The sequence below is a fragment of the Gracilinanus agilis genome, chromosome 1 (assembly GCF_016433145.1).
Source record: "Gracilinanus agilis isolate LMUSP501 chromosome 1, AgileGrace, whole genome shotgun sequence".
Classification (NCBI taxonomy): domain Eukaryota; kingdom Metazoa; phylum Chordata; class Mammalia; order Didelphimorphia; family Didelphidae; genus Gracilinanus; species Gracilinanus agilis.
Genome location: NC_058130.1, coordinates 529,859,296 through 529,886,949, shown reverse-complemented (window position 1 = coordinate 529,886,949; position 27,654 = coordinate 529,859,296). Strand labels below are relative to the sequence as shown.

The 27,654-nt window shown below is 36.1% G+C and overlaps 1 protein-coding gene across 1 annotated transcript in view; it reads left to right on the top strand.

The window, feature by feature from the left end:
- DSG3 (desmoglein 3) overlaps window positions 1–27,654 on the top strand; it is a 49,766-nt gene that overhangs the window by 1,209 nt on the left and 20,903 nt on the right. Inside the window, exons 3-7 of the mRNA XM_044682885.1 lie at window positions 16,319–16,354; window positions 16,786–16,917; window positions 18,239–18,394; window positions 18,602–18,746; window positions 27,366–27,532. Of these exons, the coding sequence (XP_044538820.1) occupies window positions 16,319–16,354; window positions 16,786–16,917; window positions 18,239–18,394; window positions 18,602–18,746; window positions 27,366–27,532 (636 nt within the window). The remainder of the gene's footprint in view (window positions 1–16,318; window positions 16,355–16,785; window positions 16,918–18,238; window positions 18,395–18,601; window positions 18,747–27,365; window positions 27,533–27,654) is intronic.

Genomic DNA, 27,654 nt, shown 5'->3' with positions numbered 1-27,654 from the left:
TTCACTGAGAAGACACCATTGTGCAAATGCCAACCATTTTCTTGCAGGAAAGGACTTGGGCCACAGAGAAGTCCAAGAGTTTTGACCTGTTTTTCTGAAGGTAGTTTGTATTTTGCATTTTAGTTATATACTCGTGTTTCTATATCTGCAGAGACCCAGATAAGAGATATACATGTTTTAGCTAGAGATATGCAGGGTATTCCAAAAGTCTTAAACTTCATTAAGCTATTAATGCTCAAAACTTCACTAAGGCTCTTTGAACACCCTGAATAATATATCTATAAATGATACAGATAGACAGACAGGAGTGTGCGAGAGCCAACTTATATGACCTCTCAAAAGCCAATGGTTGGATTTTCATAGTGAGCAGTTATACCTTAAGACAGTGATAGGGAAAGTGTTAATAATGAAGATTAAACTATTTTTTTAATGTTCTACCATTCATGTACTATAACAAGTTTAGCCATATCCCAGACAATGGGCGTCCACTTTATCCATGTTTTTGTTACCAAAGAAAGTATTGTCATAAATATTTCAGAGCATGTGTGTCTTTTATTTTAACAGTGACTCTTTCAGGGTATATGCATAACTGTGGGATTTCTGAATCAATGAATATGGACTTCTTATCACTTTCACCACATCCTGAATTGTTTCCCAGAACTTTTTTGTAGATTAATTCACTGTACCACAAAGAAGATGCATTAGTGTGACTGCCTTCCATAACCCTCTAATACTGCCTGTTCTCATCTTTTGTCATCTTTGCCCTTCTTTTCTTTCTTCCTTACTTCTTAATGAAGATTATTAGACTTAAAAGTATAGTAGACATATATTTTTACTAGAGTTCACTGTTAAATATTTATCAATATCTGAATTTATCTGAATATAAATATAGAATAAGGATTTATTTATACATATAAATAAATACATCATATATACATGAATACCTGATCTCTATTCCATTTTCTAACTCTAAACTAAAAACATATTAGCTTGGATTTTGTATATCTATATATCATTAATTGTCTTTTGTTAGAAAAAATCACTTAGCTGTGAGATATCAATAAAGTGCTTTGTAAACCTCAAAATCTCATTTAAATATTGGTTAGTACTATCATGAATAAATCATGAATTAAATCAACAGCCACACAATCTAGCTTTTCCACTGTCTAGTTTCATCAATTTCTAGTTGGAAGAGACATCAGAAACCATCTAATCCAGTCCTATCACTTCATAGATGAGGAAACTAAAACCAAAGGTGCTAGAGCCTTGATTAGACTTGAAGTCTTTTGTCTCCAAACCAAGGGCTCTTCCACCATACCACACTATGTTACTCTAGGCCCCAGAAAAAAAAAATCTTTTGTATCCTTAAAATAGAATAACTAGACAGATATGTAGTAACAAAATTTAGCTGAAAAAAAATGACTGCAATTACAAGAGCTTCTGATAATAAAAAGAGATGCTTTTTTAAGACAGTAAATTATCTTTGGAAGTGTTTAAGTAAAAGCTATATTGGTTGACTCCCCAACTGTTAGATTCACTAATTCTAGTATTATAATCCTGTTGTTGTTATCTCACATTTATCTATTTCCCAAGAATGTTATAGAAAGAACTAAAACAGTTTAATGGTCTTTCCCAGGACCTCCAAAAAGCCAAGTATTGACCAAACTACAATTGGCCACATAACCAAAGTGCCCAGGTCAATAATTATCTCATCTATATAAATATATAAATATTTACAACATTTTAAGATTTCTAAAGCATTCTCCATTCAACAACCCTGTAAGGGAATTATACCAGGTTTATTATCTTCATTTTAAATATAAGGTAACTGAGGCTTAGAAAACTAGAACGGAGGATAAAAGTTACAAGAATGTGTACTTCTGCCCAATTTAAGGAAGAACATTATAACAATTAGAGCTGTCCTATAATGCTAGGGTCTATCTAAAGAGTCCTCTGGCACTAAATGTGTTTAAGCAGAGGCCAGAAGGCCATTTTTCAGAAACAATGTGAAGAAAACTGTTTCATTTCTTGAGAGGTTGTATTCCTTTCTAGCTCTAATTGTGTAAAGAGCTTATTGAGTACCCTCTGGCAAAATAATTTGGGATTTAAGATATATAAAGTCGCCCTAAAGAAAAATAGTCTAGATATAAGACTTGCAGTTAAAAAATTAAATAACAAGAAGTACTCAATTGTATGGTAAAATCTATAAGTTCAGCAGGAAATCAAATAGAAAAGAGATGAACCACCAGACTTGAGTGATTCAAGTTGGAGTTCACAGGCTATAGTCTGGTCCTAGTGACCCTCATCTTATGATCTTAAGCAAGTCATTCTACTTCTTTTGGGCCGAGTTTCTTCATTTGTCAAGCAAAGATGATAATATCTTCCCTTCCTACCTCAAAGAGCATACAGGTGAAGATAATGAGATTAGCTTTTACAAAAGATGTTATGCAAAATATTCTCATGAATATTGTATTTTATTATAATGAATAACAATAATAATGATTATAATGATGAAAATGTCAACTCCTTCAATAATCTATTGTTTTCAATGACCACAAATAATGTGTTATCTTGACAAGAAATTAAGCCTAGCATGATCTCGATTTTCCAAGAACAAAGAAGACATTTTTTAAAAGGCAATTGTGAAGTTAATGATAGTGAGAACTGGCAGAAAGAATAAAAGTTATAATTTAAGTCAACCTGGGTGTGGAAATTTGACAATGTGTCAAATTTTAAGCCCTATTCAATATTTCAACTTTCAATTCTACAGTGCAATCATCTCCAAAAATTTTAGATCCTACACCCTATGATTAAAAAATGCTTAAGCATAGATCTCCAATATGTGCATACTTGCTAAGCATAAATTTATAAATTATACATGTGTTGTTCTAATGATAGTGCATATTATAAAACTTACACAAAGCACAGAAATTTGGAAAGGTAACAATGAAATACTTGATTCTTGAGCCAATGAGGAACCATTAGAATTTATTGAGTTAGAAGAGTGATATAGTTAGACTTGTTCTTTAATAATATAATTTTTGTAGGGATGTGAACTATGCATTGGAAAGGGGAAAGATTTGAGCCAAGGAAACAGCTAGTAAGCCATTGTAATTGTTCAAATAAGGGATGAAGAGGGACTGAAATGGGATGGTGACTATGTGAGTAGAGAGAAAGATATGCAGAGGTAGAAATGACAAGATTTGACAATTATGTGGGATATGTTTGGTGAGGGAAAATGAGGAGTTGAAATAATGTCAGGGTTGCAAACCTTGGAAACTCGAAACATGGTGTTGTCTTCAACAGAAATAAAGCAATTTAGAAGAGAGCTGTGAGACTGGAAGGAAGTTAATATAATCACAACCTGTCAATTCCTATTCATCTAATGCTACTTTCTTATACACACACACACACACACACACACACACACACACACACAAAGTGTTTAGGGTCTTATCAGGCATTCCTCCAGACTATTGTAAGGGTTAAATTTAATGGTTGGACAATAATTTTATGAAATTATGTGGTCAACAAATAGAGAAGAAACAATAAAAAAGAGAAATGTGAGAGGGTTAGAGAAGTTATCTATCCTACCAACCTAAATGTTTTGCTCTTGGTCTGCTTAATCTAGGCAGAGATTAATTAGCTCTCAACCAGGAAGGCTGGTAGTGAGTAACCACTGAGCCTTCTCCAAGAAGGAAGCTAATCTCTCTAGAAGCTAGGAAAGGAGTCATCCTTTCACTCACCCAAGAAAGTAGTATGGTTAAGTTCTCATCTAAGGGTATGAATTTTCTAAAATTCACCTTCTGGAGAGATGAATATTCATCCTGGCTCATTGAGTTTCTGAGGGTGTGAACTCACTAAGTGGTTTTAAGCTCCTCCACCTAGTTTAAGCTTGTGTTGAGCAATCAAAAGTAGACAAAGGAAAATTAATCCTATCTTCACCATCTAAGTAGGGGTAATTAGGTTAGTGTTAACTCAAAATAGACAAAGGGAATAAAGAATTCCCTTTCACAAGTGTAAACTCAGAGAAAACAAAGGATTGATTCCCTTTTATATTATGGAGCCCACTGAAAAAGGATACACAAGGTAGTTGACAGATGGAGGGCAGAATATGGAGATCCCAGGACTAGGAAGATATAACAAGAACTTTGTCCTGCCTTAACTAGTGAAATTGTCTGGGTTGAGTACGGTAAGGTAGGGAAGTGTTTAAGGGGGTAGTGTGGTTGTATATGAGGTAGGTGCCCATTTAGCTTTTAGTAGAAAGGTAGGATGCAGCACATCTTTCTACCCTCACCCTGGTTGATCACATATGCCATGGAGGGGGCGGGGAAGGGCATATACTGCCTCTCCCAGGATTATTCCATATATTTACACTTTGGAGATACCTTACTTGTAAAATAATTAGGTGTAGAAGGAAAAAGCAATCTCCCTCATGCTGAAGAAAATCATACCATTTGTTAAGAGGGCTTGTTTGTTTTTTCAAAAACATTTCCAACCACACTGGAAATGTACATATCTAATAAACATTTAGGGGTAAAATGACTTATTCATTTAAAAACTGTTTATGCTGTATAGACAGGGCATTCATCTCCACCTATTTGTTTTGTACTGGAAAAAAATCACAGAATATATTTTTGCCAAATACTTGATTGAAAAGCACAAGAATTTTTAGGGAATTTAAATTTTAGTTGTTCTATTTACAAAATTAGATTAAGTTTCTGTGGCACAAAGGAAAGAGGAATAGTTTTGGAATTTAGAGAGAAAACTCCTCCAAATCCTATTTGGCCATGTATGACCTGGGTAACCTTGGCCAAATCATTTTACCTTTCTAGAACTCAGTATCCTCATCTGTAAAATGAAGCAATGATTTCAAAGCTCTAATTCTTTCTAGCTCTAAATCTATGATCAGAAGTAGTTTGATGTGCCAAAATTCTGATTAAATATTTTCAAAATTTTGGCAAAACTAATACTAATAATGATATGAAAATACACTTCTTCCCTCTTCTACTCCTTTGCACAGGTCAGAGAGAAGAGTAGAGAAAGGAATGCTTATCGATGTGGAACTTTGCAAATAGTCATTTTTTTAGTGTATTACTCAGTTTTGCTGAATGTTTTTTTTCCCTTTTTAAAAAAATTCATTGCTATAAAGTATGGCTCTCAGAGTGGGAAGAGAGAGGGGGACACAGGGGAAATTTTAAAACAATGTAAAAACAAAAGATATTAATAAATTTTATTTTTTTATTTAAAAAACAAATACCTAGGCTTAAAAATCTGGGGAAAGACTCATAGATGTAAGGAATTTTAAATCTGAAAGAAATCACAGATTTATAAAATTCAGGTCCAAAGTGAAAATGATAACCTCCTGGAGGAGTGGGTCTGACCCTAAGGTTTGTGTCAATCAACTGACAAGAGGATGGGCTACATCTCATTCTCTCCTAGAAAGCCTATAATAGAACTTGTCTCCCACATAGAACTGATTCCTTACAAACCCAAATCTACCCCAGTCCCTCAGTTGTACAAAATGTTTAAACTTTTCCCAGACACCTGCAGTAGCAATTGCCTCCCCTCATCACACCCATGCCCTGTTCATTTCTTGACTGTGTCAGGCACCACTTGGGGAAGGGCTTTGGACCCCAGGGCAGTTGCTAGTAGGAAATTGTTGCTGGTAGGAAATTATCTTCCCCATTTTTCCTTGTGTTTTGGATGAGACAAAATGAATCAGACTGGATGAGCAGACGTGTGGATAGGTTGTGACAGTTCTTTTTCTCCAAACTTTCCCTTCTTCCTAACTGCCTTGACTCATTTGAAGAAACCATGTTTCTTTCAGGTTCACAGCTTAAATGCCACCTCAGACTTTTCAGTCTTCCCCCATTCCACAAATCTAATCATTTGCAAAATCATCATTCCCATTTTCCCATCTCTTACATCTGTCCTCTTCTCTCCACTCACACAGCACTCATCACCTAATTCAGGCCCTCATCACCTTTCAACAGAACTATTGCAATATCTTTCTAGTTGGTTCCCTTGACTAGTCTCTGCCCTCTCTAATCCTTTAGCCACACACCTGCCATAGCTCCTAAAGCTCAAGTCAGAACATGTCACTCCTCTGCTTTCAATAATATCCAGTAGTTCCCTATTGGCTCTAGGATCAAATATTATTTCATCTTTAAGTCATCTTCTTTTCACATCTACTTCTTTTGCGATATTTATACATAATTATCAGTATGGTTAAACTTGTCTATGCATAATTTATAAATTTATATAATTCTATTTGTTTAATGACTTTTACTGATAGGATGCATGATCAAAATGTTTGGAGGCCCCTGTCCTAATATGAGGTCCTCATTTTTTACAGATGAGTAAACCTAGGCCCAGATAAGTCAATCAAGGTCATATAGCTAACAAATAGCATGGTCAGAATTCAAATCCAAATCCACCTGACCATTATACACTTTGTTAAAGAGTTTTTATTCCAAATCCCTCATTAAGGATAAGGAGCCTGAGATACAAAGAAGTAAAATGACTCACGGTTTACCCACACTTAAATAAATGGTTGGAGTTAAATTTGACACTGTAACCCAGGTTGGTTTAAAATGTCCTAGGTTTACAATCATAGAATTATAGGATTCAGAGCTAAAAGAGAAGTTGGAATATATATATATATATATACATATATATATATATATATATATATNTCTAGAAGCTAGGAAAGGAGTCATCCTTTCACTCACCCAAGAAAGTAGTATGGTTAAATTCTCATCTAAGGGTATGAATTTTCTAAAATTCACCTTCTGGAGAGATGAATATTCATCCTGGCTCATTGAGTTTCTGAGGGTGTGAACTCACTAAGTGGTTTTAAGCTCCTCCACCTAGTTTAAGCTTGTGTTGAGCAATCAAAAGTAGACAAAGGAAAATTAATCCTATCTTCACCATCTAAGTAGGGGTAATTAGGTTAGTGTTAACTCAAAATAGACAAAGGGAATAAAGAATTCCCTTTCACAAGTGTAAACTCAGAGAAAACAAAGGATTGATTCCCTTTTATATTATGGAGCCCACTGAAAAAGGATACACAAGGTAGTTGACAGATGGAGGGCAGAATATGGAGATCCCAGGACTAGGAAGATATAACAAGAACTTTGTCCTGCCTTAACTAGTGAAATTGTCTGGGTTGAGTACGGTAAGGTAGGGAAGTGTTTAAGGGGGTAGTGTGGTTGTATATGAGGTAGGTGCCCATTTAGCTTTTAGTAGAAAGGTAGGATGCAGCACATCTTTCTACCCTCACCCTGGTTGATCACATATGCCATGGAGGGGGCGGGGAAGGGCATATACTGCCTCTCCCAGGATTATTCCATATATTTACACTTTGGAGATACCTTACTTGTAAAATAATTAGGTGTAGAAGGAAAAAGCAATCTCCCTCATGCTGAAGAAAATCATACCATTTGTTAAGAGGGCTTGTTTGTTTTTTCAAAAACATTTCCAACCACACTGGAAATGTACATATCTAATAAACATTTAGGGGTAAAATGACTTATTCATTTAAAAACTGTTTATGCTGTATAGACAGGGCATTCATCTCCACCTATTTGTTTTGTACTGGAAAAAAATCACAGAATATATTTTTGCCAAATACTTGATTGAAAAGCACAAGAATTTTTAGGGAATTTAAATTTTAGTTGTTCTATTTACAAAATTAGATTAAGTTTCTGTGGCACAAAGGAAAGAGGAATAGTTTTGGAATTTAGAGAGAAAACTCCTCCAAATCCTATTTGGCCATGTATGACCTGGGTAACCTTGGCCAAATCATTTTACCTTTCTAGAACTCAGTATCCTCATCTGTAAAATGAAGCAATGATTTCAAAGCTCTAATTCTTTCTAGCTCTAAATCTATGATCAGAAGTAGTTTGATGTGCCAAAATTCTGATTAAATATTTTCAAAATTTTGGCAAAACTAATACTAATAATGATATGAAAATACACTTCTTCCCTCTTCTACTCCTTTGCACAGGTCAGAGAGAAGAGTAGAGAAAGGAATGCTTATCGATGTGGAACTTTGCAAATAGTCATTTTTTTAGTGTATTACTCAGTTTTGCTGAATGTTTTTTTTTCCCTTTTTAAAAAAATTCATTGCTATAAAGTATGGCTCTCAGAGTGGGAAGAGAGAGGGGGACACAGGGGAAATTTTAAAACAATGTAAAAACAAAAGATATTAATAAATTTTATTTTTTTATTTAAAAAACAAATACCTAGGCTTAAAAATCTGGGGAAAGACTCATAGATGTAAGGAATTTTAAATCTGAAAGAAATCACAGATTTATAAAATTCAGGTCCAAAGTGAAAATGATAACCTCCTGGAGGAGTGGGTCTGACCCTAAGGTTTGTGTCATCAGTCAATCAACTGACAAGAGGATGGGCTACATCTCATTCTCTCCTAGAAAGCCTATAATAGAACTTGTCTCCCACATAGAACTGATTCCTTACAAACCCAAATCTGCCCCAGTCCCTCAGTTGTACAAAATGTTTAAACTTTTCCCAGACACCTGCAGTAGCAATTGCCTCCCCTCATCACACCCATGCCCTGTTCATTTCTTGACTGTGTCAGGCACCACTTGGGGAAGGGCTTTGGACCCCAGGGCAGTTGCTAGTAGGAAATTGTTGCTGGTAGGAAATTCTCTTCCCCATTTTTCCTTGTGTTTTGGATGAGACAAAATGAATCAGACTGGATGAGCAGACGTGTGGATAGGTTGTGACAGTTCTTTTTCTCCAAACTTTCCCTTCTTCCTAACTGCCTTGAGTCATTTGAAGAAACCATGTTTCTTTCAGGTTCACAGCTTAAATGCCACCTCAGACTTTTCAGTCTTCCCCCATTCCACAAATCTAATCATTTGCAAAATCATCATTCCCATTTTCCCATCTCTTACATCTGTCCTCTTCTCTCCACTCACACAGCACTCATCACCTAATTCAGGCCCTCATCACCTTTCAACAGAACTATTGCAATATCTTTCTAGTTGGTTCCCTTGACTAGTCTCTGCCCTCTCTAATCCTTTAGCCACACACCTGCCATAGCTCCTAAAGCTCAAGTCAGAACATGTCACTCCTCTGCTTTCAATAATATCCAGTAGTTCCCTATTGGCTCTAGGATCAAATATTATTTCATCTTTAAGTCATCTTCTTTTCACATCTACTTCTTTTGCGATATTTATACATAATTATCAGTATGGTTAAACTTGTCTATGCATAATTTATAAATTTATATAATTCTATTTGTTTAATGACTTTTACTGATAGGATGCATGATCAAAATGTTTGGAGGCCCCTGTCCTAATATGAGGTCCTCATTTTTTACAGATGAGTAAACCTAGGCCCAGATAAGTCAATCAAGGTCATATAGCTAACAAATAGCATGGTCAGAATTCAAATCCAAATCCACCTGACCATTATACACTTTGTTAAAGAGTTTTTATTCCAAATCCCTCATTAAGGATAAGGAGCCTGAGATACAAAGAAGTAAAATGACTCACGGTTTACCCACACTTAAATAAATGGTTGGAGTTAAATTTGACACTGTAACCCAGGTTGGTTTAAAATGTCCTAGGTTTACAATCATAGAATTATAGGATTCAGAGCTAAAAGAGAAGTTGGAATATATATATATATATATATATATACATATATATATATATATATATTGTCCAACCTTCTTATTTAAGAGCGGAGGGAACTGAGGGCAAGAAGTATTGAGTGATTTGCTAGTTACAAATAGTAAATAGTAAGAAGTAGAGCTCAAATTTCAAAAAATGAAGAGAAGGAGGGAAGACGAAAGAAAGAAAAGGAAGTAAGAAAGGAGGATAGGCTCTCTTTTTCATGATGAGAGTTTAAGAGGAGATTTTTTTATAACAACACAAAAAGACAAAACCCAAACTCATGCAGGGATTCCACATAATTCTTCCTGATTTAAGCCAAAGTATAGGCAAGACTGAAATACTTGTAATAGTTTCCATTTTCACGAACATGTATAAACAAAGCCTTCCTTAAACAGTGCCTCAGGTGAAAAGAATATAAGCATCTACACATTCAAAACCATAGAGCTTATCAATGCTCCTTTTACCAAATCAACTAAAGGACACTATTTCAAAGCAAAAGATATTTAATTAAACAGCATGACAAAATAAATGTGAAGGAAAACTCTACTCTCCTAGACATATGGGGTACACTCTTCCAGAGATCATCCTATCATGAAAGGAGAAGAATACATGCTGGCATCATGTGTAAAGAGTGCTTAGAGACAATTAGTACATAGCATAGAAATGGCACATTCATTTAACAGCTATTTACAGTCAGGCATTATGTTAGATGTTGTGATAAAAAAGACAAAAAAGAAATAGTGCCTGCCCTCAAAGAACTTACTTTTGATTAAAAGAAAACAACATTTACACAGATTAGTAAATTCAAAATATATTATTCTTATTGTTCAGTTGTGTCTGACTCTTTGTGACTCCATTTGGGATTTTCTTGGCAAAGATACTGGAGTGGTTTGCTATATCCTTCTCCAGCTCATTTTATAGATGAGGAAACTGAGGCAAAAAGGGTTAAGTGAATTTCCTAGCATGTCACAGCTAGTGTCTGAGGCCAGATTTGAACTCAGGAAGATGAGATGACTACAGGCCAGGCCTAGCACTCTTTCTACTTCACCACTTAGCAGCACAAAATATATACAAGGTAAATATAAACAATATTGGGAAGTGGAGGCACTGACAACTGAAGGAATCAGGATAGACCTGCTAAAGGATTCTGGAACACCCTTCGTTATTCTTTGTAGAGAGCTATTAATCTACAGATATGGGATGTTATATAGGCTTACAATATCAGATGGTTTTGCTGTTGTTAAAAGGAAATGTATTGTGAAAAGGGATCTTAATTATCCTCCACTTTCAGGCAACTTTCTGCAGCTCCCTATCTCTCCCACCTTTTCTGCCACCACCTGGTCCTGTTGTTGCCATACGGATTTTTTTAATCATTTAAGAGAGGAACTTTCAGCTCTTTTTAGCACATTGATAAGACTGTCTTACTATTTTATAAATTTAAATGGCATAATCACAGCCAAGAGACCGTCCAAGAAACAAGCACTCAAGCTTCAGTTAAATCTGTTTTAAAATCCTTTGCTTCTGAGGTGATGCTCTGGGAGATCAGTCCATTATCTGACAGAATTTTTTAAAAATTCTTTCCAATTACTTTCTATTCCTCTGATGTCAATGGTGTTCCATTCCCCTCAGGAGCTTCAATGAAGCAGACTAAAAGGATAGGAAGGTTGGAGCTAAGGACCAGGTGACTTAGGCTCTTGCATTCCTGACAGCAACAAAATCACTGTCCTGCCTATACATTCAATAGGATTGTTGTGGTGGTGCTGGTGGTGCTTTTCATTGCTGTTACTGTCCTTCTGGCTGTGAAATGCCTTTATGTGGAAGTGTTGGCATGATCATTTTAGTTCTTGATTCTTCCTTTCTAGTCATAGTAGCATCCAAGATTCACTGGGGATACTACTAGACATAGAGCTCTAGAATAGCTACATTTATCATTCTTGATGATTTGAAAATCTTTCCTTTAAATATGAGTTTTTGTTCAACATTTTTTACTGGATGATGTCCTTAGGATCCTGGAGTTACTATCTTTTTAGTCTTGATTCTGATATGCCAGCCTATCAGTCTCTTAAGAGTTAATTAACTCTACTGTAATTAGATTAACATCTACTTCAGACTGATTGGGAGTCTGATCCAAAAGCATTTGCTAATTAAAACGAGGGGTTTGTGGTTGGCCCAAATAATCCCTGACCTAATGATTCCAAGGCCTCCCTTCCATTAGAAACATATTAAGTGAAACTTACTCAATTTTCCATGTTTTATCTTTCCTTTGGACACTTCATAGGAATATAAGTTTGGTGATTGTGGGAATTTTCTTTTTTAAGAACTGATAAACCACCCATTGCCACAAAGTATTTGAAGTGGCCTCAAAAGAAATTTTACTTTATGTACCGAGAGGAAAAAGTCTGATCCTCTGGGTGGTATCAGTGTAAGCATGTCTCATAATTTGTGGGTTATGAGTCCTTTACTTCTTCCAGTAAAAAGAACTGTATTACACTGGGCTTTTTTCCCAAGGACTTAATAGGAGATTACCAGATGGTTGCTCAATAAAGGGCAGCAGAGGTGAGACACAGACATGACTAGACCTGGTATAACCACATTTCCTAGTTTGTATTCTGAATGATTTAAACAAGTGTCCCTTAAATATGAGCTACAGCTTACTCTTTTTGTCATGTTCGGGAGCAACCAAATTTTGAACCAGATTTCAAAATCTAAAATGTTTCTCATCTTGGCCTTCTTTTCCCCATTGCTCCTCATGGAACCACTACTTCTTTTTGGTGCATGTTTCTATGAATAAATTTTCCCCAAAAATTTAAGCTGTTTCCCTTTAACTTAATCATTAATCCAATTAATATTAATTAAAATGCTTAGTACTTTGCTAAGTTCTGTGGTGAATATAGAATAGTAAAAGATCTAGTACTTGTTCTTGAATCTGGTTGGGGAAGTAAGACTCACACCTAAATTAACGGCAAACAATACAAAATACCTATGTCAGTGTTAAAGGGTGTGGGGCAGACTAGAGATATTGTAGGTATTCAGTGAAGGAGGAGATCAGTGATGACTATAATGCCAGGTCAAGATTCTGAGAAGACTAAAGCTGATCTTTGAAGAATTGCTAGACTTTCAATGAGGGAAAGGAGAAGAAAATCAACATGGGGACAGATGAAAAGAGTGCATTCAAGGAACAAAGAACCAGCAGTTCTATGATTCATTATTCTCTAGGTTTTCTTCCTCTTTTTTAAAAAAGGCCATAAACCACAAAATCTTAAGGCTTTTAAATGTATATTATTTATTTTATTTTATTCTATTTTTATCTTTATTAAACCCTTACCTTTTGTCTTGGAGGCTATACTATGTATTGGCTCCAAGGCAGAAGAGTGGTAAGGGTAGGCAATGGGGGTCAAGTGACTTGCCCAGGGTCACACAGCTGGGAAGTGTCTGAGGCCAGATTTGAACCTAGCACTTCCCATCTCTAGGCCTGGCTCTCAATCCACTGACCTACCCAGCTGCCCCCTATATTGCTCATTTTAATAAAAACTAACTTAAGGAAAATTCTTAGAATACTATGAGTAGAAATGATCTTACCTTTGACAATGTTAGTGGTGTGACCCTGGGAAAATCACAGTGTACTCTCTGTGCCTCAGTCTCCACATGTATAAAATATTGAGTTGGACCTAGTGGCCCTAGGTCCCTCTAACAATTAAATCTATGATTCTGTGATGTGGGTACTTGCTCCTCTAATGCATATCCCCATCCTATACCTATACTCACTCCTCCTGAATGATTTGTTTTGTTAATGCCCCACCTACCCCAAATCCTCCAAAGAGGATCTACTCAATACACAGGAGGCCTTTTTCTGCATCTCTTTGTTTCAACATTTAATCAGAACTAATGTAGCAATTGGGCTATTTGTAGGTCATCTCCCACTCTTGGTCCATGACTGGCCCATCTCCTTTTCTTAGCTAACATTTCACTGATGCCATGAGAGGTTCCTTCATGTAGTAGAAAGAGGACCTGGACTGAAATCCACCTCTGCTACTTTCTAGCTCTGGGACTTTGGGCAAGTCAATCGTTGTAGTAAAAAAAAAAAAAAAAAAGAAAAAGAAAAAAAAGAAAAGGAAAAAAAAGGAGGAAGAGGATGCTCCTCTGTTGGGCGCCAAAATGTTGTAGTGAAGGGAAAAAATGGAGAAGGGGAAAGGTAGGGAAAGGAAGGTAGAGAAGGTAGCCGGGTCCCCCCAGTCCTGGTAGGGAAATTAACCTGAGCCCCTTAGAGGTGGGCTTCAGAGCAGAACAAAATCAGGCTAGACTCTAGGAATATTTAGCTGAGTTTATTTAGAGTTTAGAAAAGAAAGGTTTGGGAAAGCTAGGAGTTAGCTCTCTGGCAGCTATTCAGGACAAAAGGCTCTCCAGAGAAAAAGGCCCTAAAACCCATACTCCCTCTTCTTTTTTATACTTTCTCAGACACTTCCCACAAAGGAAGTAGGATGTGTCTGAGGAAGTTGAGGTAGAGAGACTTGGTTGATATAATCTCCCAGGGTTTAAAGCCATTCCAAAATGCACACAATTAATCTCTTTAGGCCTCAGTTTCCTCATAAGAAAAATAAGATGGTTTGGTCAGATAATCTCTTAGATCCTTTCCAGCTCTAAAGAAATCATATCTTTAGCAGTCTGTTAGTGAGTCCCCCGCAATTATGATTCTTTAGAGACTGTGTTGCTTCATTATTCTAAACCATACACTATCATCAGGAGAATTTTAGGGAGAGCAAAGGGGAAGGAATAAGCCTTTATATAGAACCTACTATGTACCGGATACTATGCTAAGCACTTTACAAATATTATCTTATTTTACCATATGAGTGTTTTCAAAGGGTGAGTTATGGGGGATAACTAGGTGGCTTAGAGGATTGAAAGCTAGATAGAGACAGGAGGTCCTGGATTCAAATCTGACCAAAGATAAACTCCCCTAATTGTGTGACCCTGAGTAGGTCACGCAATCCCCATTGCCTAGCACTTGCTTGCTCTTCTGCTTTGGAACTAATACATAATATTGATATAATACAGAAGGTAAAGATTAAAAAAGAAGTGAATCATATCAAGGAAGACTGAAAGCATTTCCCATTTTCCCAAGTGCAACCTACTCAACTGCTTTCCTCCAATGCAATTCTTGGTCCAGCTTATGCCTGTGTAAGATTTGTGAGTGTATGGGTGAACTATTTTTTAAAACAGCTCATCCGACTATATTTCATAATAATCATAAACATAGCTAGCAGTTATAGTGTGCTCTAAGGTTATAAAGCACATTAAATATATGTTATTTTATCCTCACAACTCTGAGAGGTAAGCACTATTATTTTATCCATTTTTAAATGATTTGCCCAAGGTCACAGCCCAGTAGCTGAGGCAGGATTCAATCTCAAGTCTTCCTGACTCCATGTCCAGTGCTCTATTATCCACTGTGCCACTTAACTGCCTACCTGACTCATAATCTGGGCAATGAGCATTCTTCATCTACTTATAATATTTTGCTTCAAATAGTTTGGATGGATACTATGAATAACAGATTAGCAAACACATTGACAAACTACATATTTTGTGATTTTGAAAAGATATAATCCTCTTTTATTTTGCCCTGACCTTAACCAACTAACTACATGCCTCACCCATCAATATCCAATGAAAAGGTATCTCTCCACCTTGAATGCCATTAATCTTCAATAAGAAATAGTCAACATAAGGGGGCAGCTGGGTGGCTCAGTGGATTGAGAGCCAGGCCCAGAGACAGGAGGTCTTAGGTTTTGATCTGGCCTCAGACACTTCCCACCTGTGTGACCCTGGGCAAGTCACTTAACCCCTATTGCCTAGCCTTTACCACTCTTCTGCCTTGGAACCAATACACACTATTGAGTCTAAGACAGAAGGTAAGGGTTATTAAAAACAATAGTCAACATAATCTTTAAGCTGGCCTTTTACTACAACATGAAGGTGGCTTTGAATTTTAATAATCCCCTTTGGCACTTACTTTAAGACATTCATCATAATCACACTCTCCCTTGGCTCACTGGCTTCAGAAGTCCATTTTTATTTAGAAGGCGGTAAGAAATTTGGAGTGCTCAAGAAACAGACTGCTGGGCATCCTTTTGCAAAGTCAATTAAGTTATTTCCTTTATTAGTAAAATTATCCTTGTCAGAGTAAAGAACAGGAAGAACTTGTTCCTGGGGACATATCTCATTTCCTGGCAATGACTTCTCTTCAAATCTTGCTCATCAAAAACCCACACCCTGTGAAACAGACATCCGTACCTCTAGATCATAGCGGAGAGTGACCTTGGATTCAAGCTCTGCCTCTTAATACATACTGACTGTGTGATCCTGGACAAGTCAGTTAACCTCTCGATGCCCCTAGATACTACTCTAATGCTCTAAGTTATATACAAGTCACTGACCTATGATAATGGGGGGAATTTCCATACTAGAAGTTCCTTACATTGATGAAATCACTGATCCCTTCCAAAACATTCCATAACTTCTAGAGTATGTGTGTATGGTGTTAGGAAGTTATGGGTATAAAAACAGACATATGTGTACAAAAACATACAAAATCATAATAATGACTACAATTATTTTCCTATTGTTAAGCATACACATTCATTTTAATTTTATTTCAATGCTTACAGGTGGTGGTGGAAGTCAACTGTACATTCTGGGTAGAGGTAATGTATGGATGAATTATTTTGATATAGAAAAAATAACATAGAACATTAAAGATAAAAAGTTCATGGTAGTAAAAGTTTTTATTAAATTTGTCAAATTTCTAAACAATATTTACAAACCAGATTTCTATCCATGTCCACATTGTAATTCATCAAATACATTCTTCCTTTTAATCGTTATCATGATCATCATCTTCCTAAATAAGTATATTAAATGCCTTCTGTACACTCATGTGCAAAAAGGAAAGAAAGCCTCTGATTTCAAGGGGCTTTTAACCATTTAAAAATATTTATGTTCTCCTTTTGCTGACAAGATAGACCAACACTTGATCTTGGGTCTCTAGGAGTTTATAGATTCCCCCAACATAGTATCAGGATGTATACAATAAGATGGAACCTTTCTTAATTTGCTTTTGGATTTTTTGAATAAGGTAAAGGGAGAAAATGAAGAAGATGGCACAGCATTGCAGAAGCCCCATAGAAGATATAAACGGGAATGGGTTAAATTTGCAAAACCCTGTCGAGAAGGAGAAGACAATTCAAAGAGGAACCCAATTGCTACTGTAAGTAACATATGAAGTAGAAGTATGGGTACTAAAATGGTTAGATTTACAAGGAAATAACAGGAAATGCTAGATTTATTGAGCATTTAAAATGATAGACAATATTGTTTGAAAACCTCCTAAGCAGTCAGTCTTGGCTTGGTATGGAGAGGTCCTTTATCTCTGTTTCATATTTCAGTTGGGGAATGGAGACATATTAATGAAACTAATAAGGAAAGTTGCAAGGCTGAATATGGTTAAATGACAAAATTAATGGTATGAATAATAATTGCTGTGGAATTTCAGGGAAGGGAAGAATCTATATGCACTGGTATGATCCGTAAACATCTGTGGGAGATGGGGTACTTAAACTGCACCTGAGAGAATGAGTAGAATTTTGGTGAATGGAGGTGAAGTTCTGAGGAAATCACGAGCAAAAATTAGTTGGAATTGAAAATCTGCATAGGACATGAGGGAGACAAGAAGGAGAATGATCAGGTTGGGACAGAAGGACCAGAAGGCTGGTACTGAGGAATAGTAAAATAGAGCATTGGTTAAATAGGGCAGACCCAGACCATAGAGGACATTATTAGAATAAAAGTCATTTTGTAGTCTGGCCGAATCCTGCCATCACATTCTATTACTTGGCTATTACCACATAGGAATCAATGAGTCTTGGCAAGACTATATTACTATATTTGACAGGCCTATATTTGACCTCAGAGGCAATTTAGTTTAACCCCTTCATTTTACAGATGAAGAAACTGAATGGATCCAAAGAGTAATTTGCCCAGAATGCCATAAGAAGCAAACATTAGAAGCAGAATTTAGAGTCAACTCCTCTGACTAGAGTCAATACTCTTTACATGACCTCCTTTCCCTTCTCTACACTTAACCCCCTGAGCCTTTAAACAGAGGCATTTTTAAATGCTTTTAAATAATTGAAGTATCTGAATTCATCCTTGCACACATTTAAAATCTCCCTGCCCTGTCCTTAACCTGTAACCAGGAGCATATTATGGAGACCTCTAGCTCTAATACACAAAAATCCCCTAGAAAGTAAAAATGTTATGGATGAAAAATGACTGGTCCTTTCTTGTCATCTCTTGTAGTTAATATATCAAGTTCTTTAAGTTCCTCAGAATTTAGAGATGAAGGAAGGAGTAGGTGAAGACATAGTAAGCAAGAGCAGAGACAATCTCCAAATGGAGAAGGGGGGTGATGAATCAGTCTTCAACAAGAGGTGTTGGAGGTGGGGGGGGGTGGTGCAGAGAGGAGGGAGAAAGGAATATGTAAATGTTTTTGAACTGTGATCCCTATAATTTTTCATGTTTTGTTGCAGATTACTTCAGATTATCAAAAACACCAGAAAATTAGATATCGTATCTCTGGAAAAGGAGTTGATCAGCCTCCTCATAATGTCTTCGTTGTTAACCCCAGAACTGGAGAAATTAACATAACACAAATAGTTGATCGAGAAGAAACCCCAATGTTCCTGGTAAGTGACCCCCCAATATTCTGAATTTCCTCTTCTTTGTTCTACTTAGTGATACCAGTATTCTCTTTGACAATTTGAAAAAAGATATTGGTGCTTGCATTATAATGCACACCCGATCAGTTAATTAATCTATAAACTATAGTATTTGCTGATTGAAAGTCAGGAGCATTTTCTCTGATTGTGAATGCCATTTTCATTTTCTTCTAGATCACCTGCCAGGCTTTGGATGAATGGGGAAGAGATGTAGAGAAGCATCTTGTACTTACAGTCAAAATTTTAGATATCAATGACAATCGTCCAATATTTTCACAAAGCACATTCTTTGGTGAAATTGAAGAAAACAGTGCTGCAAGTAAGTCTTCAGCAAGACCTTCCATTCTAGAGTTCATTCCCAAAATTGGCAGCACTGTGGCAAGATAGATATATATAAAAAAACTGCAATCTTATTTCTCAGAATAACCCAGTGAAAGTAATAACAAAATATTTTTTCTAATTTTACAAAGGAGGTTCAGATGAAGTGTAATTTACCCAGGATCACACAGTAAGAATGTCTTTGGACTTGGGTAAGAGCTCATGACTCTAATTCCAAATTCATACCTCTAACTGATGAGCAACACTCCCTTTGGATTATAATAATAACATCGTTACATATTATCAGCAGGTTATATGTATTTATGTGAGTCTCTGTGTGTGCACACATACAGAGAGAGAGAGAGAGAGAGAGAGAGAGAGAGAGAGAGAGAGAGAGAGAGAGAGAGAGAGAGAGAGAGAAGACAGATGGGCATAGACGGGGGATAGATTACTAGGCTTGAAGTTAGGAAAACCTGAGTTCAAATCCAGCCTCAGACACTTACTAGCTAGGTCACCCCAGGTAAGTCACTGAACCCTGTTTTCCTCAGTTTCCTCAACTGTAAAATGAGTTGGAGAAAGAAACAGCAAACCATTCCATAATCTTTGCCAAGAAAACCCCAAATGGAGTTACAAAGAGTGAAATACAACTGAAACAATTGGATGAAAAAAATATATATATACATATATGTATACACACACATAAGCAGACACACAAATACTGCATGTGTGAGAGGTAGAATGCCTTCTCTTCAAGTTCTGCACATCTAAAATCCATCTCTTTTAAATAAGCATTTGTATTTCTAGACATGAAGAGGCGATGTAATGCAGTGGCTAGAGGGCCTGGCTTGGAACCAGGAAGACCCAATTTCAAGTATGGGTTCTATTATAAACTAGCTGTATGACTATAAGCAAGTGACTCTCAATGCCCTAGGCAACTCTCTACTACTAGGTTGCAAAGAAATTGCCAATCTGCACTAATGAAGGCAATTCCTATACCAAGAACTCCCTATGCTAAGGTCTACCCTGCTCCCTCTGATTTTTGGAGCTCTCTTCTTCCTCAAATGTCCTTGTATTTATTAATCGATGTATATCTATTGATTCAAGTCAATAATCATTTATTAAGGAACTAAAATGTATGAAATGGATGGGGTGGGGGAACAGGGGGAGAAAGGGAGACAACATGCAAATGACTATATAAAAAGAAAATATGTACAGGGTAATAGAAATAATCTTGAGTAAAGACCAGCAGTATCAAGGACTTGGGAGAGGCTTCTTGTGAAAGGCAGATTTTTATCTGGGACTTGAAAGAAGCCAGGACACAGAAATAAGGAAGGAGAAAAATTCTAGGCATAGAGGATGGCCAATGAAAACACAAAGTGAAGAGATAGAGTGTCTTGTAAAAGAAGGTCAGAGTTAGTGAATTATATAGAGTGAATGGAGGTAAGAAGTAGCCTGATTCTAGAGGGATTTAAAAGCCAAACAACGGATTTCATATTCACATAATATAAACTTTATGTATCATAAATTTTACTTTTATACATCAATATATTTTACATTTATACATCAATATAAATTTATTTATTATATATTTTATTCTGGCAGTTATATGAAATTCAGTCCAAGGAAAATAGGGAGAAGAGGAGGAAATAAGAAACTCTAAATGGTTTTTGTAATTTGCCTTGCATTAGTCCTGCCCTAAGAGGGTAAAAAGAAGCTACTGTATTGTTTTAATAAATTATAAATTATTTTATAATTAAATATAATTTTATTTTAAATTAAATTCCATATATATTTAATTTCATATTAGCATTAATTTATTATTAATTATACTATATTATTAAAATAATATTAACATATTATTAATTAATTTAATGTAAACAATAATTTACATATAAATTATATGTTTAATATTTAATGAATTTAATTTAAAATAAAATTTAATAATTTATATGATAATTTATATATTATATATATCCCAAATATATAATAATTAAATATTAATTTTATTTCATAAGTAAAGATAAATTTAATAAATTAGAAAATTAGAAAGGGACTATGCCTATTGATCTTAGTTTGTATTGTGGCCAGCATAAAATAGCCCCTGAGATGAGTATGTTTTTAAAAGTCAGAAGGAGCAATGAATTTGATGTCCAGGATACAAGATGTCCTGATGTCCTGATACAAGATCAGAAATGATAGTGAGTCAAGTTTTTTGGTAGTACTCCCAAAGCAAGTAAAAAAGATAGTCTATTAAGAGACTGAATTAAATATTTGACTGGTCAAAGTGGTTTGCTCGAAGGGCACATTGTAGAGGGAGATATTTTAGAACCTGTGGGAAAAAACATAATTAACTGGATAACTCTGGTGACCTGAGGCAGTGAGTAATATGATGGCAGCCTGCTGAAAGTATAACCTGAACCTTGGTGGGTTGGGTTTCTGTTGAAAAATAGTGGTGGGTGAGGGGAAAGAAAAAAATTTTGACCATTTTTTCATTAACCTACCAGTAAAGGAATGACAGGGTTACTACCTGATAGAAAAGGACTAGTGTTTATCAAAATGCCTGGCACATAGTAGGTCCTTAATAAATCCTAGTTGACAGACTGACAATAACCAAGGTTGGGTGAAAAGGGCTTTGCAAGAGAGTATAAAATTAAGAGAATAATGAGAGTTCTTATACTATTCAACAGCATAGAAACAACACTTGAGCACATACTTAGTAAGAATAATTAAAGTAAGAACTTTCAGATGGTGCTTTCAGTTAGCTTCTTCCCCAACTCTGACTCAACTTGGGGTATGCCATACTTAGTCCAATATGATTTGTGGTACTTTCCCTAAGTGCAAAAAAAAAAAAAAAATAAGGATGATGAGGTACAATGAAGGATTCTTTTTGAGAGGACTTTGTAAAATAAAAACATATTATACATATACATGTATGTATACATTATACATGCATATATGCATATGCATTATATTTTAAATTTTTTAAATTAATTTTAAATGTTTTAATTAATTTTAAAATTATTTTAATTTTTAATTTTAATATTTTTAAATAACACATACAGGTATTTTTTGATAAGGAGTACTGCAGATGTGCCTACTCTTTCCACAAGGAGTGCTTTAGAGCTTGTTTCAGCTCTGAAAAGCCAATTGTTAAGTTTTCAGTGTGACACTTTATACTTTGGAAATAAGAACATTCTACAAGTTATGAGGTGATTTATGATTGTGGATTAATTAGACTTAAGAAAGTGATAGAGAAAATGTTAGTGATACACATGAAACTTAAAGACATCATGCATGATTTTTTTTTAGGAGACCTGGTTGTTAATCATTTACTAATACACCTTTGGGTAGAGAGTTTAGGAAAGGTTCAGAGTCATCAACCTATAATAAATCAAAGAGGGTATCCTTCAGGTGTGGGTTGGAATATTTGACCTGTAAATGACCTAGAGATTCAGTGATCCATGACCTGACAGCAGGAGGTGACAATCATCCAGTTCTCAGGATGATCCTAAAATTGATGACTCTGGAAACTCTAAACTAAAAATAAACACAACAGAGTCAATTGCAACCATAAAGAGGATTCCTTTCACCAAAGAGGGAACAAAGAAAGTAACATGCTTTTAGAGTAAAAGATATTTTAGCAGTTATCTAGCCCAATTCCCTCATTTTGCAGATGAAGAAGCTAAGGGCTGCCAAGGATGAATGACTTGCTCAGTAATAACTGGTTTGGATAATTAGTTTCCAGGAATGTTAATGGTTATAGTTTCTCAGATCAAATGATCATTTTTAGTTATAGCTATTTCGCCTTGGCTATGCCCAAATACAAGGCAGAAGATTTGCACATTCATCTAAAGAATGAGAGGACAGGGTCAGCTAAGTGGTTCAGGGGCTCAGAGAGGCAGGGCAGGAGGTGGGAGGTTTGGGGTTCAAATACTTCCTAGCTGTGTGACCCTGGGCAAATGACTTAACCCTGATTGCCTAGCCCTTACTGCTCTTCCTGCCTTGAAACAAATACTTAGTATAGATTGTAAGATAAAAGGTAAGAGTTTTTGGTCGGATGTTTGTTTTTTAAGGAGAGGGCAGTGGAAAAGAGAACATATCAGACAATAATCCCCCTTGGCCCCATGATCCTGAAGTTTCCAGGCAGAATTTAAAAGCATAACCTTCCTCTTTATTAAATTGTGCAAGACCTAATTGGCTTGAGTGGGTTGTTGCAAGATTTATATATCTGCGATACATGTTTTCCAAGTGAAGAATGAGAGTCAAGGCTGTTGGTTAAATGGAGTAATTAAAGGCTTTTGCTTTTAACAAAGCCTACAGCTAAATTCAAGACAATTTAAAGGTTGTGTCACATGGAATGCAAAGCTATAATCATAGAAGGTTTTGAAGACGATTATTAGCTTGGCCTGAGTTGTATGAAGAGAGAGAAATAAAAATGGAGTAGATTATAGGACATGTTCAAGTAAAACAACTCCCTCTAGGAAGTAAATACATCACCTAGAAATGCCATTTTTTTTCTAATTCAATTTAGTGTTGAAATCTATTTGAGGAAGTTGACATTGGAAATCGTGAATGTTAGACAAATTAACATTCTTTAAGTCACCCTGGCAACCAAGTATCTCTCTCTCTAGATAGACTGGGCTGATTGTTAAATGAACTGAAACAGAAGATAAGTAGCTAGATAGACAAGACAGGGTTTATTCTACACAAACCTATGGGTCAGGTATTATGCTAAGAGCTAGGGATACAAATAAAAGCAAACAAGATAGCCCTTGACTTCAAGGAACTTACATTGTAATGAGGGAAAACAATGCATGCAAGTCTGCTGCAAAATATGGTTCTCTGCATTATGGTACGGAGATGGCTAAGAAGTGGCAAGGAGATGGAAGTCTAGGTCCTGGCAAGACAAGACAAAATCTTACCTTTCAAAGCTGGGGGTAGTGGGCAAGGAGGAGGCAAAAGCTTGTATCCAAGGTTGCAGTGGGAGATGAGAATAATGACCATAGAGCAGAAGGCCTGGTGTGGGGACAGCCGGGAAGGAGAGAGGATGCCTGTACCAAGGCAAGATAAGATAAAGAGGGGGAAAAAATGCTTGATTACTCCAAGGGCCAGCCCTACCATTCAGTTCCATAGCCATCTATCTCCCCTTTCTTAGAGCTCCTACAACACTCCTTGTATCTGCCACTCATTGGGCACTAGGTCACCAGCTGCTTATATGGTGCTATTTCAGTCTTGATGTGTAAATGTCTTTTTGTCCCCTCCCCACTTCCAAGGTGTAAATTCCTCAAGAATAAAAGAGTATATCCCTTTTGTATTTGCTACCTTTTCTATATTCCTGCTACCCACTTGTGTAAAAGAAAAATACTGGGAAGCAATCTTTTATTAATTCATTAAAAAATTTTTTTAGGAAATACTAAAGTTATGCAAATGGAAATTTCATATTTACAACAAGTTACGAGATTTCTTCATAAATAGCCACACATTCTTGCTATACAAAGGAACAGAACATTGAACTGATCTGAGCTAAACTGACTTTATTATAAGAGTTGTAAATGACAAAGTCAGGATCTCTAGGCACATCCTGCATAGTCTAAGAAGAACCCAGAATTTTTCAGCTTGACAAGTATTTGAACCTTATGCAACAGAATCAGATTACACAAATCCCCCTCAAGAAAAGATGAGGGGAAGAGGGGATAGGGGAGGAAGCAACTACATCCCTTTTTCCTTTGAAAGTAGAGCAATCTTAATTTTGTTGCCCTGAAGACCAGGCAATTGTAATTCCCATTGAAGTGGGTCCAGAAACTGAATTCCCTCTTTCAGGAAGGTGAGGTTTGTCGTTTCTCTTTTCTGCAGAGGAGATAAGATAGCCATCAATTCCACATGTGATAATAATGAGGATGGCTAAGGGTATTCTGTGGCTTCAAGGTCAAATGAGAAAATATGACTCCACAGCCTCAGAAATTCCTAGATATATTCCAGGATGCTGAAGGCATGTGCAAACTCCCTTTGGCAGGGTACTTTTGCAAGGCATTTCTGGGGGGAGGAGTTCCTTATTGTTCGATAATTATAGATTACTGATTCTTATACACAGTTATTTAATAACTGGGATTATTAAATCTATAGATATAATTTATCACTAAAATGCTGAAAATCTAATGGCATTACATGTGGAAGGCATAAAGCTATAAAGAAGCATTAAACAATGAATATAAACTTACGGTGCTTAACTAAATTACCCTTTACACTGAGCACAAGTACTTCCATGCCACACGCCACATTAAAAAAATCCAGTTATAGCATCAAATTGAATTCCTGGAATGTGGAGTATTGAATCTGCAAAATCATAACAATTCCTAAGTGCAATAAAATCTGAATTCAAGCCATTCCTGTCCCTTGAAGTAAGAATTTGATAAAGATTAGGACAGGGTGACAAACTGCTGCATAGATATAAAAGCACTTTTAGAATCATCACTGACCAAAAAATAGCCATAAGGCTACTTCTACTTGACTTGAATTCCATTCTTTACACATTTATTAAGTGCCTGGTATGTCCTGGCAATGTGCTAAGAGTTAGCGAATGTGCAGAGTTTACTAAGACAGGCCCTGTCCTTGTGGAAATTATAGCCCTAGCCCTGACACATTTACAAATAGAACTGTGATTCACAATAAGGAAACAAACATAGCAGAAATGAGACACAAAGTGATATATGAGGTTTAAAACTAAAATGTCCACTGGTAAAAATCAAAGGCTTCATGAGAAAAACATTTGAAGTAGAATTTAAAGGAAAGGAAGGAAATTGGAGGAGAGTTACCCTTAGAACTAGTTAGACCTGAATTCAAGTTCTGAATAGATAGATGAGTGTCCCCTGCCCATAGGCAGATCTACAGATCCACCAAAAAGCTGTTTTTAAAAATTATTTTCTATTTCATCCTGTCCCAGAGAGTGTGACTGAGTCTCCTTAGCCAATCCCAATATACTTTCTTCAAAACATAATTTCAGGGGCAGCTGGGTAGCTCAGTGGAGTGAGAGTCAGGCCTAGAGACAGGAGGTCCTAGGTTCAAACCCGGCCTCAGCCACTTCCCAGCTGTGTGACCCTGGGCAAGTCACTTGACCCCCATTGCCCACCCTTACCAATCTTCCACCTATGAGACAATACACCAGAGTACAAGGGTTAAAAATAAAAAAAAAATTTTTTTTAAAAAAAAAACATAATTTCATTTCTTCCCATGTTTTTTTTATTCCTTCCAAATTGACTTGAGTATTTTTCTGCCTGGCTTAATGTCTTCAATTTGATTTGAGCAATGTTCTCACCTTATAAAGGTATCAGCATCTTGTTAGTTACTTTAAGTGGGATGAAAAGTTATAGAGTGATTCCATCAACCCCTACCCTTACACAGAGAAGGTATCAATCTACAATGGTAAAGGAAGTTACCTCACCTGGGAGATCAATATCAATAAAATAATATAATCATACCCAGTTCCTATCCCTTTGCAGGTAGAATATGTTCATATGAATTTACAAAATCAACTTTTTGTAGGAAAAAAGATTATATCAAGTCTTTCTCATGAATTACTTTAGTTAAATCTGCCTGACATTATGATAGATAAAATTCTTTAATATCCTTCATTTTATTACTCGAAACATGTTCCTCAATTATCCCTTTTTCTTTTTAAAAATTATTTTTATTATTAACTAGAAAATATTTTCTTTCATTGTCCAAATAATACTTCAACTCTTTGTTTCATTTTACCTCTATAGATGAAACTCTTGTATATTCAAAGTCACAATACTATTAAGACACATTGGAGGGGCAGCTGGGTAGCTCAGTGGATTGAGAGTCAGGCCTAAAGACGGGAGGTCCTAGGTTCAAATCTTGCCTCAGACACTTCCCAGCTGTGTGACCCTGGGCAAGTCACTTGACCCCCATTGCCCACCCTTACCACTCTTCCACCTAGGAGCCAATACACAGAAGTTAAGGGTTTAAAAAAAAAAGAAAAGAAAAAAGACACATTGGATGTAAAATCATGCTGCTAACAACAAACTAGCCCTCAGTGTTCTTGCTAGTGTTCAAAAATCAGCTATGGAAACAAACAAGTGAACATGGCAGGTGTAATCTTAATTGACTGTGCAATCAGAGGTGAAATGACTTGCCCAGAGCCGTCCATCAGATATATGTCACAGGCAGGACTCAAACAGTTCTGACTTCTAGGGAAAATCACTACACTAGGCTATGTACATCCTTATTTATAAATGTTCCTAAATTCAGCTCAACCGACACTCAGAATATCATGGTTGGAAGGGACCTCAAAAGTAATCTAAACTACTCATCCCTCAACAAGGCTCTCCCTTAGGCCATCCCCAGCAGAAGCTCATTTAGTCTTTACTTAAAGCATTCTAAATCTTCCCTTGCTACTTTTTTAGCTCCCAAGATCCCATGCCTTTAAGAGCATTTAAAATATGTCTCAATAAACTCCTGAGTGCAGTGATATATCCACAAAACAACATGCTAAAAACAACAGGCATTTTTTAGAAAGTAAATTAGGAGCAGAATGAAGTTTTGTTGATTTTTTTTATGTAACTATACATAGCTTTTAAAATATTTTATTCAATTTCTCTAGATACACTGGTGATGTTCATAAATGCGACAGATGCTGATGAACCAAATCATCTAAATTCCAAAATTGCCTTCAAAATAATCTCTCAAGAGCCTGCGGGGCAACCTATGTTCCTCCTAAATAGACTCACCGGGGAAGTTCGTTCAATGACCAGTACTCTTGATAGAGAGGTAAAGTAAAACAGCTCTGGAGGTTTTCTTGCCAAAAGAAGGCACTTCACTTCATTCACTTGAACAAAGCCAGAACAGGGAATCACCAAGCATACATTTCACCAAAAGACAAAAAGAAGTAA